Consider the following 17,196-nt stretch of genomic DNA (forward strand, 5'->3'; position numbering starts at 1 on the left):
CCTTTGATCACGTAAGTAGGGACAAGCTGTGGCTAATGATGAGCCAGCTTGGTATTGACCAGGGTCTGATTACCATACTCAGGGAATTGCACAGGGATACCACAGCTAGGGTACGCTATAACACTGAGGGGGGACTCACTGATCCCTTCATGTGCACTAGTGGGGTGAGACAGGGGTGCATTCTTGCGCCCTTTCTCTTCTCACTATACATCAATAATCTAGAGCAGACGTTGATTAATTTAAACACCGACTGCCCAAAAGTTGGCACGCGTCACATTCCAGTTCTGCTTTACGCAGATGACGCAGTGCTGTTAGCCCATACTCCGAAAAGTTTACAGATCCTAATTAATGGCTTTGTGAAGTTTATGGGAATTTTAGATCTCTCCGTTAATCTTGGCAAATCATTTGTCATGTTGGTAGGCAATAAACCCCGAACCAAGTATATACATAAAATTGGGACCCACACATTGGAGAGGGTGCACACCTTTTCATATTTGGGCATACTGTTTGATGAGTCGCTAAAATTCACCTCCCTGGTAGAAGAGAGATGTGGGTAACTAACCTCATCAAATGGCGCAATAGCCAGTTATGGGCGGAGGTTAGGGCGATGGTCCCCAGAACAAGCAATGATCCTATACAGTTCTATTTGTTGCTCTAAAGCTATGTATGGGGCCGAAGTCTGGGGCTTTGTGGATATGGAACAACTGCAGCGGGAGGAAAATAAAATCATGCGATCAGTGTTAAAAATCCCGCCGAGTACTCCAGCTGTTATCGCCCACAGTGAACTAGGGAGGCCATACATCACAGACATGGCCAAGTTTAGACCTATCTTATCGTGGCTCAATGTGTGGACAAACCCAGAAGCTGCGATGAGCAGGCAAATACTGACAGATTGTTTAGGGAGAGAAAGGTGTATGAATATACCCTGGCTTAAGTATGTCAAGACTAATCTGGAGAACCTGGGCCATTTAGATCTTTTTGTTAATCCATCAGCAATTAGAGCTCAGGATAAACCCAAGATTAAAAGACTGTTTCTGGCCCAAATAAACACTATTAGAATGTTAGTAGAAGGAATTAAGGGGTCAGTGAATGCGCATAGTGCCGTCAAGACCACCGAGGGAATGGAACCCTATCTTTACCTCATGTACAATGCCCAGGACAGATTTTTAATATCTCGTTTTAGGCTCAATCTTTTACCACACCTATTAGCTGAGCCATTAGGCTATACTGTTTCGATTGAGCAGAAGGGTGCCTGCGGCTGCGACAATATGTCTCCGCAGGACACCCTTCATTTTGTATTTTTTTGTTCTTTTTATTCAATGCCGAGGCGGAGATTCCTAATTGACATCCTAAAAAGGGCGAAACTGACTCAACTTAAACCTGCACTACTTTTTTTACAACAGGCGGCTGATCCAATGACTTTGTGTTGCATATTGAATTTTATTGAAGTTGCACGGAGATTAAGAGCAACTAGAGGTCAGGTGTAAATTGTGATTATCATGAATTTGTGTACCTCCTTTGTGAATATGTATTTCTCTTTTTAACAGAGTTCTTATGATGTTGATTTAATTGTCTTTTTAATAATGAATTGTGTATATCTTTTGATGGTGTTTTTAACAACCGAATAAAGAACTACTGACTGACTGACTGACTGAGTGATTGCATTTTATTCTGACAACAGAAGTCAGAAACACAGAGGCAGTTGCTTGTAGCGTGGGTGTATGGGGATGGCCTCGTGGGACATATACACATGAGCACGCTCTGTGCCACTTCGGCCGTAAGGTCACGTGGGAACTTGGCCCATTTAATATATACCCTAGGACCGGTCCCGGTCACGAGGGGTGTGGTGCGTACATTTACGTTCGTAGAGGCCGGGTGGCACTCTACATTGCTGTCCCCTGGTTTATCTGTTTCCCAGCAATTTTGTCCAGAAAATATGTATTAACCTGAAAAAAAATATTTCGATTCACTAAATGTGCACAAGAAACCCAAAAGAAGCGCACATACCGCCTCTGCACTATCACAGCGCGGAAGATGTCACGGGGTGTCATTTGTGGAATTACAGCAACGGCTCCTGTGCAGTGGTGGAGATGAAGGGAGATGTTCTGTGCGCTTCAGCAGGACATCCACAGAAGTGTGCTGTTCGGTGTGTGACGGCACAGCAAAGAGCTGTGTGCAGTGTGTGAAGAAGGTACAGGGGCGTGTGCTATTTGGTAGGAAGAGAGCGCAGGACACAGTTCCGCAGGAAGAAGGCACCTAGGGAGCAGTGAGATAGGTTACTAGCAGGGCACAAGTCCAAACAAGCATTGAAAATGCAATAGGTCTCACCTTTGATTAAGTTACAGCCATTTGCTTTGCTAATGGTATTCTATAGCAAAGCAAATGGCTTTAACTTAATGAAAGGCGAGACCTATTGCATTTTTAATACTTGTTTAGGAGGCAGGGGGAGATTGCACAGGATGATCACAGGAGAGTGAGTGGATCCCAAGACTCGAACCTGGTTCGGATCCCTAGCTCCAAAACCGGCAGCTCTGGTTGTTACGCCACATACTCAATCTGGTGTCGCACTCCTCCTCTCTCGTTCTCTTCGCCGCGGGCGGCGCCCTCCTCTCCATCCCAGCTGCCTCGTATACAGTCTCCTCACCACTGACCCCTGCTCGAGTCCGGCTTCCCCAGTCCCGCCCGTGGCAGCTCCCCCTCCTACCGCCCTGACAGCCTCTTCCTCCTCGCCCAGGGCTCCTCCCCTCTCCAGCTGTGAGCAGACTGTTGCACTTTCAAGTTCTGGGAGAGCGGAGGGATCCCTCTGCAGGGAGCAGCCATGAACATGGACAACGAGGATGTCCTGCTGGAACTGGAAGGGGTGTCCGAGGACGGGGAGACGGACGTGGACGGTGAGATCGGTGAGTAGACGGTACCTACACTGGTGTCTTCTACGGCGCTCTTTCGCCGAGGGAGTCCGTAGGACACGGAAAGCCCGTGTGTTGTGGCAAGTCGGTCTTTCATCCCAAATTGGTTCTAGTGAAAGTCGTCGTCCTTAGTGCTCGGGTTTCTACAGTGACACTAACGCCGAGCATCTGTGCAAAACAGACACGGAAACTTCGGAATGTTCCACACCGCAATTTTATTTTTTCGTTTTTGTTTCTGCTGCATGGTGGGCACGCCCAAGGAGTTACGGGGAAAAGACCATGCACTTCCAGAACCCTCATCATGGGAGCTGTCTGGCAAGGAACAGCGACAGGGTTGCACGTTTTATCTGAAATGTCTCCTTGGAGAAAAAAAACATCTGTGTAGTGGATCAGAGCGAGGCGTGATACGCCCACTGCATGCGGAGATCTTTATGTGGTCATAGCTCCAGGCTCCAAGACGTTACAATGCGTGTGTGGGCCTGTGCGCCGGATAAAAATGTCTTTGGGACTTTCGGCCACAGGTTCCAACGCAGGTAAATGAGTGGGTAGCTCCCCACAGTGTGCAAGCAGCATGTTACAATCCCGGTCACTCCGCTCAGACTTTCATCTTTCCTCAGTTGATAAAATGAGCACTGCTTATTTGATTGGTAGAACCGGTGGGTATACTATTTACGAAGGTAGGAAATTGTGAAATCGGCGGCATTGCTCGCGCACAACCAGCTTTTGAGGTGTATCTATATTATTTTGATATCTTTCGTTGATTTCAAATTTCTAAAATAAACACTTCTTTCTATAAATGCATTTCTCTACCTACCAACAAGCAGTTGTTGTTCAATCTTTGTCAGCGTTTTCATATAAGGCAGTCGTAACCTGTGTAAGCCCATTGATTTTATTTGTAAAACATTTAAACCATTCCATATCGAGCCATGTGTGCTTCCAGCCCGCAAGCGGTTGCACTGCTCTGCGGCGAGACGTTTGGAGAGCATGTTTTGGGCCAAGCAGTACCCTCCTCACATAGAAACAAAGCCACGTGTATTGGAAATAAATAAAACTACAGAATGCGTCTTGTTGTGACCCTAGAACTGGATGTACAGCGGATTCAAGGGCTTCCAAGTAGTTTATCATCTTGAGAGTGCAAGCCTTAATCTAGCGGTTATAAAGAGCAGGTGCGTCATTCATGCTGAGGTAACCGGGGCCTTACACACATTGATGGCTGTTTTCCACAGTACACCCGCCCCTGCTGTCTCGCGCTAATCCAGAGATCACAAATTGACCCAACTCACGACTAAGGTGGCTCGTCTAGTGTTTTCGCTGAGCCCTAGGAATTGTGGCCCCGCATTTGTAACAGGAAAAGTATCCGCTTTATTTCATTCCGGGGAGAGCGGATATCTATCCCGCTTTCTCTCATGACTTGCTTGTTTTTGTTGCTTCCAGGGTGTTGCCGCCAAAGCCCTCAAGCTGTCACGTTAGTTCGGATTACTCATCTGTTCCTGATTTTGGCTGTGCATTCTGGGCACTGGTGGCCCTCAACATCTGCAGCACTGAGGCTGGGAGTGCACGCAGCCTGATGCACGCGAATTCAAAACCTTTTCAAAGAGACTGACAGCCGCGTGCCTGTCCCGAGCGTGGTTACTCGGGCTGCGGAGAGGCCGTTACCACCTCGGTTACTGCCACCTCTTAATATGTGAAAAAACAAAGGATCAATGAAACTGGTCTCGGGTCCGCAGCAGGATTTTCAGGCTGCTGGCTTGAAATATCCCCTGAATGAAAATGGTGTCAGAATTTGCATATTTACTCACTCCCTCATCCACCTATACATTCCTCTCGATGAGTTAGGCACCCAATGAAGACATCTGTCTGTAACCTACATGTCACTCGTGTCATAACCGTTCAGGGTCTGTGACTGATTAAAGTTTGTACAACTCCGCATTGCTGGATCTTTTCTGAAGTAATGGAAGATTGCGCTTCTTTCCTTCTGTGAGAGAAGGAAGCGCGCTTTGCTATTGCTACGCTGTCCCTAGTCTGTAAAGGAACTAACGCTTGCGCTGCTGTTTTTCAATTTGTGCGACACTAGAAAGGAGGGACAGGGAGCGATTTAGAAAAGACTAGGTCCAGGGCAGTTGTTCCCAAGAACTAACATGTAATCACTGTGTGGTAACTGTTCCTAAAGTTCGGATTCATAATCGATTTGGTTACGTTGGCAGAAGAAAAGGGGAAAAGAAAAAGGAGTCTCTATATATAGTTCCCAATGAATGGAGGTGGGGGGATTTCTCCTTTAGAGATTAGTGCCCTCACACGCCCTCGCGAGTGTCATGCTTCATCATCGGGCGTTGCTCCTCGTGGGGGCCGTTGCTGTCCCCCACGTGCCCCGCAAGAGGGCTCTTTGTCGGAGATCTTTTTAGGAGATGCCACAGTTGTGCACGTGGGTGTCTGGGCCTAAAAAGATTGGTGCTGGTGTGTTAAAATTACCCCACCGGTACCGTGAGGGTAATTTTATTCATTGGTCCGGGAGGTAAGGATAAAAGAACTGTACAGGGGCGTTGGGGCACATCTATTAACAATTAACATAGAGGTCAGGGTATTACTCTGCTGCTCCTAGTGCCCGTGTGTGACTGTGCGTGTGCGTGCTGGTCACGAGGAGCAACGCCCGATACTGAAGCATGACACTTGTGAGGGTGTGTGAGGGCACTAATCTCTAAAGGAGAAATTCCCCCATCTCTATTCATTGGGAACTATATATAGAGACTCCCTTTTCTTTTCCCCTTTTCTTCTGCCAACGTAACCAAATCGGTTATGAACTTTAGGAACAGTTTTACATTTGTACCTGCTTGTGCTGATGGTACCCACTGGCATAACAAAACTTGAGGGCGGTTCACCTGCAAAGAACATAGAGAGGCACTCAGGAGCTCCCAGGCCTGGGTACTGTGCTGAGGCCCCCCATGCACTGTGGGGGCTGTGGGGACCTTTGTTACACCACTGATGGTACCCTAGCTGTACCCGACCTCTGAAGGAGGGATGCTTGCACTGTTTCTGCGTAAGGTGTAGACCTCTTCTGTGAATAGGTGTTTCCACTATTGTTTCCCCTTCCTATAAAAAACATAAAGGATCATTTACATGCCCTTTGATAACATGCTAAGGCCAATCATTGCTTGTATTGGACCCAGGACACCATAGCTGCAGGCCCTGACCCTGACCCTGAGACCCTGGCTTCAAGTACAGCTTCCCAGCTTGAACAAAGTATGTGACAGAGAAGGGCAATTACTTTTCTTGCTTCTGCTTCCTTTATAGTCATCATTACATTTGAAAGCAACTTGAAATAATTTAGTTCAGGATGTGCACTGTACAAGAACCTCTTGCACAGGGTTTAATAGACCATAATGTTGTTCCATCATGACAACAGTAAAGGCCTTGTATAAGAGGCATAAGACAACGTGGCATCAGGGCAGAAGGGGGAAATAATGCAATATCCACCCATGACCTGAATTGCACAATGTCTAATCAGGAAACCTGGTTTCAATCCCAGCTTCGAAACTTGACCAAACAGAGCGATCCTAGGCATTTACTGTTCTCCACTCTGTTTCCATGAATACCACATTTGAGAGCACATTGAAATAGTTCATGATACACGCTGTACAGCAACCTCTCTTGTGTATGGTTTAATAAACCATAATGTTGCTGCATCTATAAAAATAAAAGGCTTATATAGGAGGAAACGAGACGACTGACTTGCTCCTTAAATCATTAATAAAGCTGTCACAGCAGAAAAGGTGTAATTAAGACAACTTGTAGGTGTGATATAGTCATCAGAAGATTAGAACAAAGTAGTAGTTCCTCTAGAGAACTTTATAAAAGTGTAAAAGAACTGTCCCAACCCATCAGTCTATCACAAGTTATCACCCCTTTAGCCCACCACTGTGAAGCAATCGCTAATTACTTCACAGATAAGATCAATAAAATGTATTCTACTTTCGATACCCAACCCCCCCAACAGAGTTGCCTTGGACCCAGTCAAGGCCACTCCCGGAAGCAAGAGCCCACTTAGGGAGTCTGCTAGTGTATCTAGGCAACAGGTCGAAAAAACTTTATTCGAAGTTGTCAGGCTTTCCGCTCAACCCCTGTCCCCATTTCATTTTCTCTTGCCTAAAACCCCATCGTGAGCCACCATTTCACAACATTTTTACATTTTTCGTTGATGAACGCTGTTTACTCAGACTCCTGGAAGCAAGCATTAATTCTCCCCTTGTTTAAACAAGCATTTGCAATGCAATGGTCTCGGTATTGTTAAAGTTAGAGCTATTGGCATTGCTCATGACATTATTTTTGTTTGTTTTTGTTTTTAAAACATTTTAAAGAAACGGCATTGTTATTTACAATGTCAATAGCTTAATCACTCTCAAATGCGAGACCTATTGCATTTGCACCCACACAGAGCCACACACAAAGCCACCCACACACACAGCCACCCACAGAGCTACTCACATAGAGCAACCCACACACAAATAGAGCCACCCACAGAGCCACCTACACACACACACGCAGTAGCCCACTGACCTATTTACATTATGTGCACTTTGTGATCTTGTCATACCAAGTAGTCTCTAATAAAGAACTTCCTCAAGAAGAGCTTGTGCCCGTCCTAGTACAGGAGCCGCTGACACAGTTAAGAGCGGTGCGGCGGGGGAGTCGACAGACAACAGGATAGGTAAAATAAAAGCACTTACCGTGTGCTCCCCGCATCGCCTATTATGTTACAAGGATGGGGTACGGTTGCTAATGATGAAGCATGCCACAAATGCATGGGTGAGGTTTTCTTACACAGAAACACATGTTTCTGTTGCTAGTCAGGCACATGGTTTCCGCTGGTAATTGACGCCTTCTTTGCACTCTCTTAGAGACGCACCTCCTCTCTTGGCTGTTGGTGTATCATCACCAGTTGGCGTCCGGAAGCTTGGCAGTCTGTTTACTAAAAAGCCCTTTGACATGGTCAGTTACGTTGGAATCCTTGTTGTAACGGATACTATAAAGGTGGCCAGAATCCATCTATCAGTGTTTACTATGCCAAAGCAACGTTTGTGAGTCGCAACCCTAATGTGGATTTTGAGGGGATCACACTCCGTGCCAGTTATTAGATGCTTCTTTCCATCGGGAGACTCAACATGGGTTACGGTCTACATTCATACCAGGAAGAGGCCGTAATTCCACATATGCAAAATGTGGCCAACGCCTGTACAGAGTGGACTATTGTGGCACTGTGGACAACGTTTTGCAAAGATGTGTGTGGAGGCGAAGCGACAGCTTGTCCAGATGGAGTGCTACATCGATCCAGATGTCTGAACGGACTGACAAGGGGTCAGCCATCTTATGAATCATATCACCCCCTGTGAATTGCTTTCTAGTCTGAGTTACAAAGCTGTAAATAAGAGATTGAGCATATGCTGGAAAAATGTTTCTTCCTTCGAGCACTCGTTCTCCAGCATGGATGAGTTCCTCAGGGGTTCGAGCTCTCCTGTTTTTCCTAGTAATATTTCAGAGAACGTTGAAGAAACAAAATGAGAATGGTAAATCTCTTTCTGGATAAGCCAAGTGTTTTCGCACAGGCCCTGTGTATCCTTGGACTCTGGCAGTTGGTCAGCGCTGCCATCTCTCACCCCGTGACTCTCGTGGAGCCATTGGCGCCGCACGTTGTGCTTCAGTGACTACAAACAGCACCGGGTGAGTGCTTCATTACTCGCTCGCTGCAGTGGCATTACTGTATATTTTTACCATTAGGTGGCAGTAGAGACTGGCAAATGGCTATTGTACTCCTAAATAGATGGTTTGGAAACGTTTATTATTCAGGAATTTAACAGCACCGGCTGTTTCCTCTGCGGTTTGCGTGCATACCTGTGGCGCAGAGAGGAGCCCTTCAGGGAGTTGTTTATTTAGTACTTTGGGTCTGGCTCAAACTTTTATCGTATCTTCCTAAACTCACGTTTGGTAGGCAGATTTTTGACAGTGTTTTTAAAGGGGTTTGTATTCTCTTTTTTGTATTATTATTAACTCTGGTTCGATGGAGTTAACTATGGGTCTTCGAAACAGTAAAAGTCACTACAAGTAAACCGATATCACATTGTGCATACTTCTTGTCAACTCGCACCCTTCAGCCCCTTAACCCAATACTTTAGCATCCAGTCATCCGACAACCTCGTCTTGGTCACCTGCAATGCTGTTGGGATGAACCCAACCTTTCCACCCCTTGAAGAACACTTTAGTATTTCCCGGTTTATGTTGCTTAATTTACGACATTGGAAAGGACAGAAAATTAAAGAAGGCTTTCCTAGGATTCGAACTCGTGACCTGCCAATCAGCGCTCTTTTCAAGGAACGAGCATTCAACTCGATGAGCTACATCGCCAGAATGACGTCATGATTTCCCAAACAGGAGCAGAGTGAAGCACTTTAGAGCCGACAAAGAAAATGAACACTACGCCGTTAAAATGCCAACACGCAACTATACGTAATGTTAAGCCAATGTGCTCGAAACATACCGCCCCAGATAGAAGGCGGACAAGTAAAAGTCACTCTTTGCAAAATAAATCTATTAAACGGGGAGTTTTCTGCTGAAATGGAGCTCCTGAGCAGCCACACTTAAATAACAAAGCCCTGTCTTGTCGAGTTTGCTAAACGAAGCGCTGCACAGAGTGTGAAACATATTTTAAAACAATGGTACTGGCAAGATCAACAAGTGACCATACAACTGACCTCACGCCGCACTTCGCTGATGATGTCCGACAGGGTGGAAACGAGTCTTTCAAAGGGGAAGTAGGTAGGAGACACCACCGCCTTTCTCCGAGGCCAAGCAGAAATGCCTCGGAGAAAGGCAGCGGCGGTTCCGGATTCGGGGGCGTGTTTTTCTTTTCTCTCCTCTTGCCATTGGCTGGAGGAGATAATTAGAAAAGTTGCAAAAAACACGCCCCCGAATCCGAAAAGGACGGGGCCTGTTCGGAGTGACGGACCTCTTCTCCAATGGCTGGCCAGCATTCAAGAGGCCAGCCAATGGAGAAGAGGGGAGAAGAGGGGCGGGTTCAAGCCCCTCTTCTCCAAGTCATTATATTTCGCGAGCGAGACTGCGCAAGTGCAGCCTTCGCTAGCCGAAACCTAAAAAGTAGGACTAGATGTATCCATTCTATTTAACTACCGTCCTAATTTCCTTGCTTCCGTACATGTCCAAATTCCTTGAAAGACTTCTCAATAGCCAGCAGACAGCTTATTGGAGAGCAACAATCTATTAGACCTTTCCAGATGGGATTCAGAGGCAAGAACAGCACAGAATCTATCCTTCTTGCTGTTCTGGACAACATTAGATTAGAAGTAGATCAGGGCAAGGCTTTTACTCTGATTCTACTTAATCTTCCCACAGCATTTGATACCGCCTTGCACAGCCAAATGATAAAAAAACCTTCAAAGATAGGGTTTTATTCTACAGCTCTACAATGGTTTGGATCTTTCCTGTGTAAAAGGACTCCGTTCTCCCTCAGCTCAAAATGCAAGATAGGGTTTTATTCTACAGCTCTACAATGGTTTGGATCTTTCCTGTGTAAAAGGACTCCGTTCTCCCTCAGCTCAAAATGCGGTATATCACAAGGCTTTTTTGAGTCCGACACTTTTCAACGTGTACCGCATCCCTTGCCACAATGGTCGAAAAGTGAGGATTTGAGACATGCTCATACGCAGATGATACCCAACTGGTCATCTCAATTGGGGAGAAGCATGAAGAGGCCCCAGAAAAATCTTAATGACTCAGAGGTGGTCAGTTGGATGATGGCTCATTGCTTAAAACGAAATGCTGAAAAAGCGGAAATTCTACTATACGGTGGTGATGCATCATGGTGGCCTGCATCCCAGGGTACCGCGCCCGAACCAAAAACAGCAGCAAATATCTATGAGCCCTCCTTGATAGGTCACTGTCCATGCAGGAACAAGTCAATGCCAGCTGTGGCAGATGCTTTGGCTTGCTCAAACTTGTCAGAAAACTATTCAGTTGGATTCCAGACCACTGGTGCAGAACCGCGGTCCAAGCCCTAATTGCCAGTAAATTGGAGTACGGCCATGCCCCATACATGGGAACGGCTGACTATCTTTTTACTCTCTTTCAGGTGTTACAAAAAGCAGCTGCAAAACTCATCTTCAACAAAGACAGATACAGCTGTGACCTCCAGTCTGCCTGCCTAAATCCTTGCACTGGCTGCCCATATGAAAGAGAGCAACGTTTAAGCTTCTCTGCCATACTCACAGGGCCCTTCATGACTGTGGTCCGGTGAGTCTTTGATCCAAGGTCAAGTTATACAAACCCACTCGAAATTTGAGATCAGTAAATTTAGCCTCCGCTAAAATAAAACGAATCAAAACATTTAGAGCCAGAGGCCACTCTTTTACCTATCTGGCTCCAGCCCAGTGAAAGGTACAACCCCTGGATCTCCGCCTTACTGGCGACTACATCAGATTCAGCAAAAAGCGTAAAACATGGCTTTTTCCTGTGTAAAGGAACCCGATCTACCAATCTGACTCTCCCCTAGTATACTAGTTTATTGACAGTGTGACCGTATCAGCGCCGTGATATCCCTCTCGGGATGAGTGTGTGCGCTCTACAAATACCACAAATAAATTAATAAATAGTCTAAGGTGCGAAAGTGAAACAGTCCAAAACATATGTATCTTTTTTGTGTAAGAGTTTGTACCTCAGCTATAAAGTGTCAGTTCCTGTCATTTTAAGAAGAGCGGGACACCCAGGCTGAGCAAAGAGCTGTTCTCTTAAGCCTCCACTGCACTGTTTTGCCAGACAAGATCAACACATATGGGGTTGTAGAGAATTATAGGTCGGTAGGTCCCCGCCTCACCACCACTACCCTACTGTTGCTTGCAGTGAGCCAAGATATGCTTTGGTGCGGGGGCATTTAGTTAGGGGTCTTAAGCCATATACACTCCCGCTGCCCACACCCCCTCAGTTGTGAGTGTGGTTTGGCAACATGGGCAGGGTCTGATTCATGGTGCGGGTTGCAATTACCACGACTCGCCTTGGGGAAACAAGCTGCATATCGACAACCACTCCAATAGCCTGATGCGAGGTCTGCCTCATACTCCCTCCTTCTTCTTCTTCTGAGACCGGTGAACATTCTTTAGGAAACAGATTGTTTCACGACATTTGATGTGAGATACCTATAGTCCTGGGAAAGACGCTGATTCTACAGGGGCAATATTCAAGCACCCAAATGAGTTCAGGGAAAAGAGAAGCGTTTGTTGCTTGGCCTGCCTGTTGTTAAACTTGTAATTAGGAGATCATAGTAAATAACCTTTTGTGCTCGCCCACCTAGAATCTTTATATAGGTCTAACAGTTTAACAAAGAGAGAATATAAATGTTGACATTAATGACATAGTGAAAAGTAGTTCTCTCAAATGTGTCCCAGTGCACAACATGGCACTCGCAGATTAAGCATACTACAAGAGGTAGGTGAGGGTCCATCCTGTATGAGTACATGAATGTATGGTATACTCATGAGGAGTTTGTATATGTCTTGCTGGAGATTTATACTTTCTGTATGTTTGGGCCTGTTTATGATAAATACAACAGTCCTTGAGCACCCCTCACCTACCCTTTAGTGCATTAGCAGCCTGAGTTGCACCTGTCCTGTATGTGTGAGAGATTTATGTGATGTTCTTTCTGCTTCCGCCACCTGTCCTTAACATCTTATGTGTTAGGGAAGGTTATGCTACGGCTGTCCATGTTGCACCTTTATTGTGTTGTGAATGTACACATGTTTCCACTCCACATAAGGGAAAAAAAACATTCCCATTGCGAGTGCTTGTTTTAATGAATGATGAGGGTGAACCCCCCACAATACATCTGAGCAGAGTTTACTTTTGGTATTACTCGTGGAAAAATCGTGTTTTTTTAATGAAATAGATTATTTTGTAAAATGTTAAAAGATTGCTGACAAGTAGTTCCATGTTAGGTAGAACATCTCCAGCCAATTTTGGCATATTAGTCAATACCACTTTGCATGTTGGGGTTTTGAGCTACTACAAGCCCCACAATGCAAGATGCCGTTGGCTGCAAAAAGAAATGGATGCTAGTATCCTATGTCATAGTACCAACGCAAAGAGCTGCGAAATGCAAAATAAAGGTAGTTTCTGGCTTTCTGCCTTTTTTCATGTTGGCAGTCATGGGTTATGCAGCTCAGTGGGTGAGAGGGCAGAGAGAGCCTTTCAGATGCGAATGCCAGCATCTCCTGGCACTCGGCTAACATTAACCCTCCTTGGCAAACCTGCTTGCTAAAAGGCTCTATTGCAACTAGCATCAGCAAGTTAGAAGTCTCTAGAGGAGGCTTCTCCAAGGAGTTGCTCTCCGCTACCTGTAAGTATCTCCCTGGTCTGCATCCCAGCGTAATCATTTAGAAGCGTTTGCTCTGTTAAAAGATGTATTTCAAAATTAAAAATCGTGTACTCAAGATGAAAATGTTTGTATGGATGGAGTTAACAATTCCAGCCATTGTGTTGCGTAGCAATAAATGTTATTTCAATGCAAGACCACTCTTTAGGGTGCACATCCGCTTTACAAAACCACATGTAATGTTGTAATAAACTTTTGAAAGGTAATATTTGAGTGATAAATCAGTCAGTTGCGAGGAGACTTATTGTTATTATGTATTCCTCATGTAGATGCACTGCAAATTGATAAAACCTTTTTTTCACATTACTGCTGGTAACCCTGCCCGATGCACTGAGGACCACCGCTGATAGTCCAGAGCGGCATGGCCCCAGTTTGATTTTGTCTTCTGCGGTCACTATTGCAACACAATATTAGTAGCGCTGGAACATTTTCAATGAACATAACTAGCTCTCACTAGAGAAAAGGTCGAAGACTCCTAGTCTAGAGACACAGAAAAGAAAAATAATGACCTTTCACCCCTCTTCTCCAGGGGGGGGGTTTGGGTGATTTAGAGCATCCTAACTTAAACAAGTGCAGCACAGGCTACAGATGCTACCACGTGAGGGCAGCCAGGGATTCTGGGCCTTGCAGTCCCGCATTTTGATGGGTGGGGACAATGTAAAACTGGGAGTACCAGATATAAAGAAGAATGAATGAACCGTTGGAACAGCTTGAAACCAGTGTGCCTCGGGTCATTTTGCTTTTCTTCTCCCTAAACTGTTCTCTTCCCCATCGGACACTGCATTCCAGTGAGGTGTCCATTCAGGTCACTGTTTCCTGCGCATGCCCTGTCTGGAGTGACCATCTTACTTCTTGTCGTTGCTGAGAGTGTTGACAGTTCCTGGTTTCCACGCGGTAGCCTGATGCGGTCTGAGCGTTAACGCCTTGGTTTACTTCTATTGGACTAATATTACATTAAAATACCAGATGGCAATGATTTGTTGGCTAATATCCCAGCGTGGAAACAGTATGGTTGGCCAGCTCGAATGGGGTGTTCACCGTGGCTCCATCCCTGTTCCAGATGTAATGCCGCCCAATGTCCCAGTGCCAAGAAGGACGTCTAAAGCCATTTTAGCAAATAGCACTTTGCATCGTGGGATCTGTAGTTGCACAATTACTCTTCTGCACCAGTCCCACGTGTAGTGCATAGCCTGGACAGTGTTAAGGCGTCAGACCTGACACGGGCCCCTCTTGTCTGCAGGGGAAGGGTGTCGCACCGCTTTTATCAAGGGTGGCCTGCAGACACCAGATAAGTCACCGCAGAAGTGTTTAGTGTGAGTTTAACTTGTTTTTCAAGCCTCTGCGGTTTCATTTATTACCTCCCTCTCTAGCTCCAGGGCTTTGCCCGTGTGCTACTACAGGCTGGGTCCCCTCAAAATGAATGTACTACTCTTTTTAGCTTTTTGTTCATTTTCTCTGTCAAACAAAACGTGCCACCGCCGGCACGCATTCTGTTAATCCTTTCTCTGACAGACAACCAGGAAGCAAAAACCCGTGTCGTTTTGTGGGCCGCTCCTCGTTTTGAGCTTGCGTTTACTTTCACCCCACCACAAGCCTGCATGCACGTTCCACCACCTGCAGAGACCGCAAGTTCAACACACGTTGGGTACATGGAAAAAGTGCATCCGGAAGGGGTGCGGCTTTCCTGCTGATTGGTCGGCCATGTCTGATGTGTTGTAGGTGTTACGGGACCCGCCCACCGCTGCAGAGCACTTCTCTGTAACATAATGGCCCCAATCGAGGGGCCGTACTAATACGCTTTTTCGTTTACTATTGTTCTTGGCTTTCCTAAACCAGTACACATCGCCGCTGAGTTTTCAGTTTGCTTGTGTGTGACAGTTTCATGTTTTTTTAGCGTGCCTATGTGTGACATTTCGAGCCTTAATGCTTGACACTTTATCTGGAGTAGATAGAGCAAAGCAATGAAGTGATGGAATGAGCAATTGTCGACCTGCATTGTGTAGCCTGGAAAAGTCCACACCTAATTAAGACCATAGGAAGTGCACTATGCACCGCCCACGCACAGTCCTACAAAACTATAAACAGCACTTTACACAATAAGCCTTCAAGCAACACAAGCTCTCGGTAATCACTGCTACTGCTATCTCAGCAGGTGTTCTTCCCAGCACTGACTACCTTTTGTGGAAATTACAAGATCAAGAGCTCAATAAAAACATTAACTGGGCCATGTTGGTGACCGGAAGAATATAGGATTGAAGGGCTGGAGAAGGGGGCCACTACAAACTATTGCCATTTGTTGTTTTATAGCAAACATGGCGCATAGTGCTGAGATACTTTAAGTATCCATGCCGTGAATAGTCTAAGTCTGCAGAAACATTGTATATTATACTTTTTTTAATATCATTGGGCTGATTAAAAAAAGGTAGGAAAATCCTCGTATTGGAAGTTCCAAGTCACTGGAATGGCGTCTGTGAATACGGGACAGAAGGTCAGATTATCGTGGAGGAAGCAATCCTCTGACTCTCATCGGACAGCGGGACGAGTGAAGCGTCCAGGTCACACGCTTCACTCGTCCCGCTGTCCGATTCACGGACGCCATTCCAGTGACTTGGAACTTCCAATACGAGGATTTTCCTACCTTGACCAAGACTCCGGGGATCTCCGGACCTCGCTACGATAAATTTACAGCCTCTGGGCTCATCCCGCCACAGTTGCAGCTTTTTTGCAAATTACGTTTCGCCCAGACCGAATAACTCCCAGTGACTCGGCCACCACCATTGATTGTGCCCTCTCTCCGCTGGACCCTAGGCCGCCCTCTTTGTTGTATTTATTACAAATTCCAGCACTCTTGTCTAAACCAGTAACCATTGTCCTGATGATGACCTGGAATTAATAAGGCCGAAATGCCGTCGACGACCCAGCACAGAACTTTGGCGCTGTTGTGGTCAATTCATTTACCCAAAAGACTCAAAACACCGATTGTATATAGCTTTATTATATCCTTGACCACCTTGTTAGTTGTTCCTAATTTGCGCCCTTCACACTGTTTTCTTCTCACTCTTGTGACACTGCATCGTCACTCATCACCAGCACGCACAGTGCCCACTTGTGTGTTATGGTCACTATACATTTAAATTGTACTGTAGTGCTGTTTACAACCTACAAATAATAATTGTCTCACTTTATCATTTCCATTGTGGTCTCCTTTCTTTGTCTTACTCCCGTCCCTTGTGATACACACCATTAACTTTAATTGCCCTTGTTAAAGGACGTCCAGTTGAGACATTGTTGTTTTTGTTATAAAAATTAATTTTTTAGGCACGAGGAGAATCACAAGATGTTGATCCAACGCGAGACTAGAACCTAGCATACCAGGTTTAAAGGCAGCTGCTCTGCCCGTCACACCACATCCTTTCTTACATTAACCGAACAGAAACACAGGGAAATAGAACGATTAGAACTCAGTTGGGGAATAGCTTGCTTTTCAATCACATATTCACTCTTCAGCAAACAACACGGGTGACAAAAACGCAGCTTTTAGGAAAATATGCTTTACTTTAATTGCTGGACTATGAGGTTAACTCCTTTATGCTTGTGTGGCCTGGGTTTGGCCCAGAGGTGATCATCCAATACAATCGGCGTCTTTTGGTTGTTGTAGCAGAAACTCCGCCCTTCAGGTGTTCCTACTAACCCCCACAAGCCTGGGTAGGTGAAGCTCGTTAACTGTGTAATGCACTTCCATAACCGAACCACACTGGAGAAATAGTAGGAAGGGCCAGTTCATCTCTCACGAAGGCGCAGATTGCCCCAGCCGTGCTGTATAACTTGAGAAAAATACGCATTTGCAATGCAAAAGGTATTGCA

General features: G+C 45.7%; 1 protein-coding gene across 1 annotated transcript in view; it reads left to right on the forward strand.

Moving 5' to 3' along the window:
* Positions 1-2,694: 2,694 nt before the first annotated feature.
* Positions 2,695-17,196, forward strand: part of ANO6 (anoctamin 6) — a 422,710-nt gene continuing 408,208 nt past the window's right edge. The window contains exon 1 of the mRNA XM_085653360.1: positions 2,695-2,900. Coding sequence (XP_085509486.1) covers positions 2,819-2,900 — 82 coding nt within the window. The 5' untranslated portion in view covers positions 2,695-2,818. The remainder of the gene's footprint in view (positions 2,901-17,196) is intronic.

The sequence above is a fragment of the Triturus cristatus genome, chromosome 4_1, assembly GCF_964204655.1.
Source record: "Triturus cristatus chromosome 4_1, aTriCri1.1, whole genome shotgun sequence".
In the NCBI taxonomy this organism is placed as follows: Eukaryota; Metazoa; Chordata; class Amphibia; order Caudata; family Salamandridae; genus Triturus; species Triturus cristatus.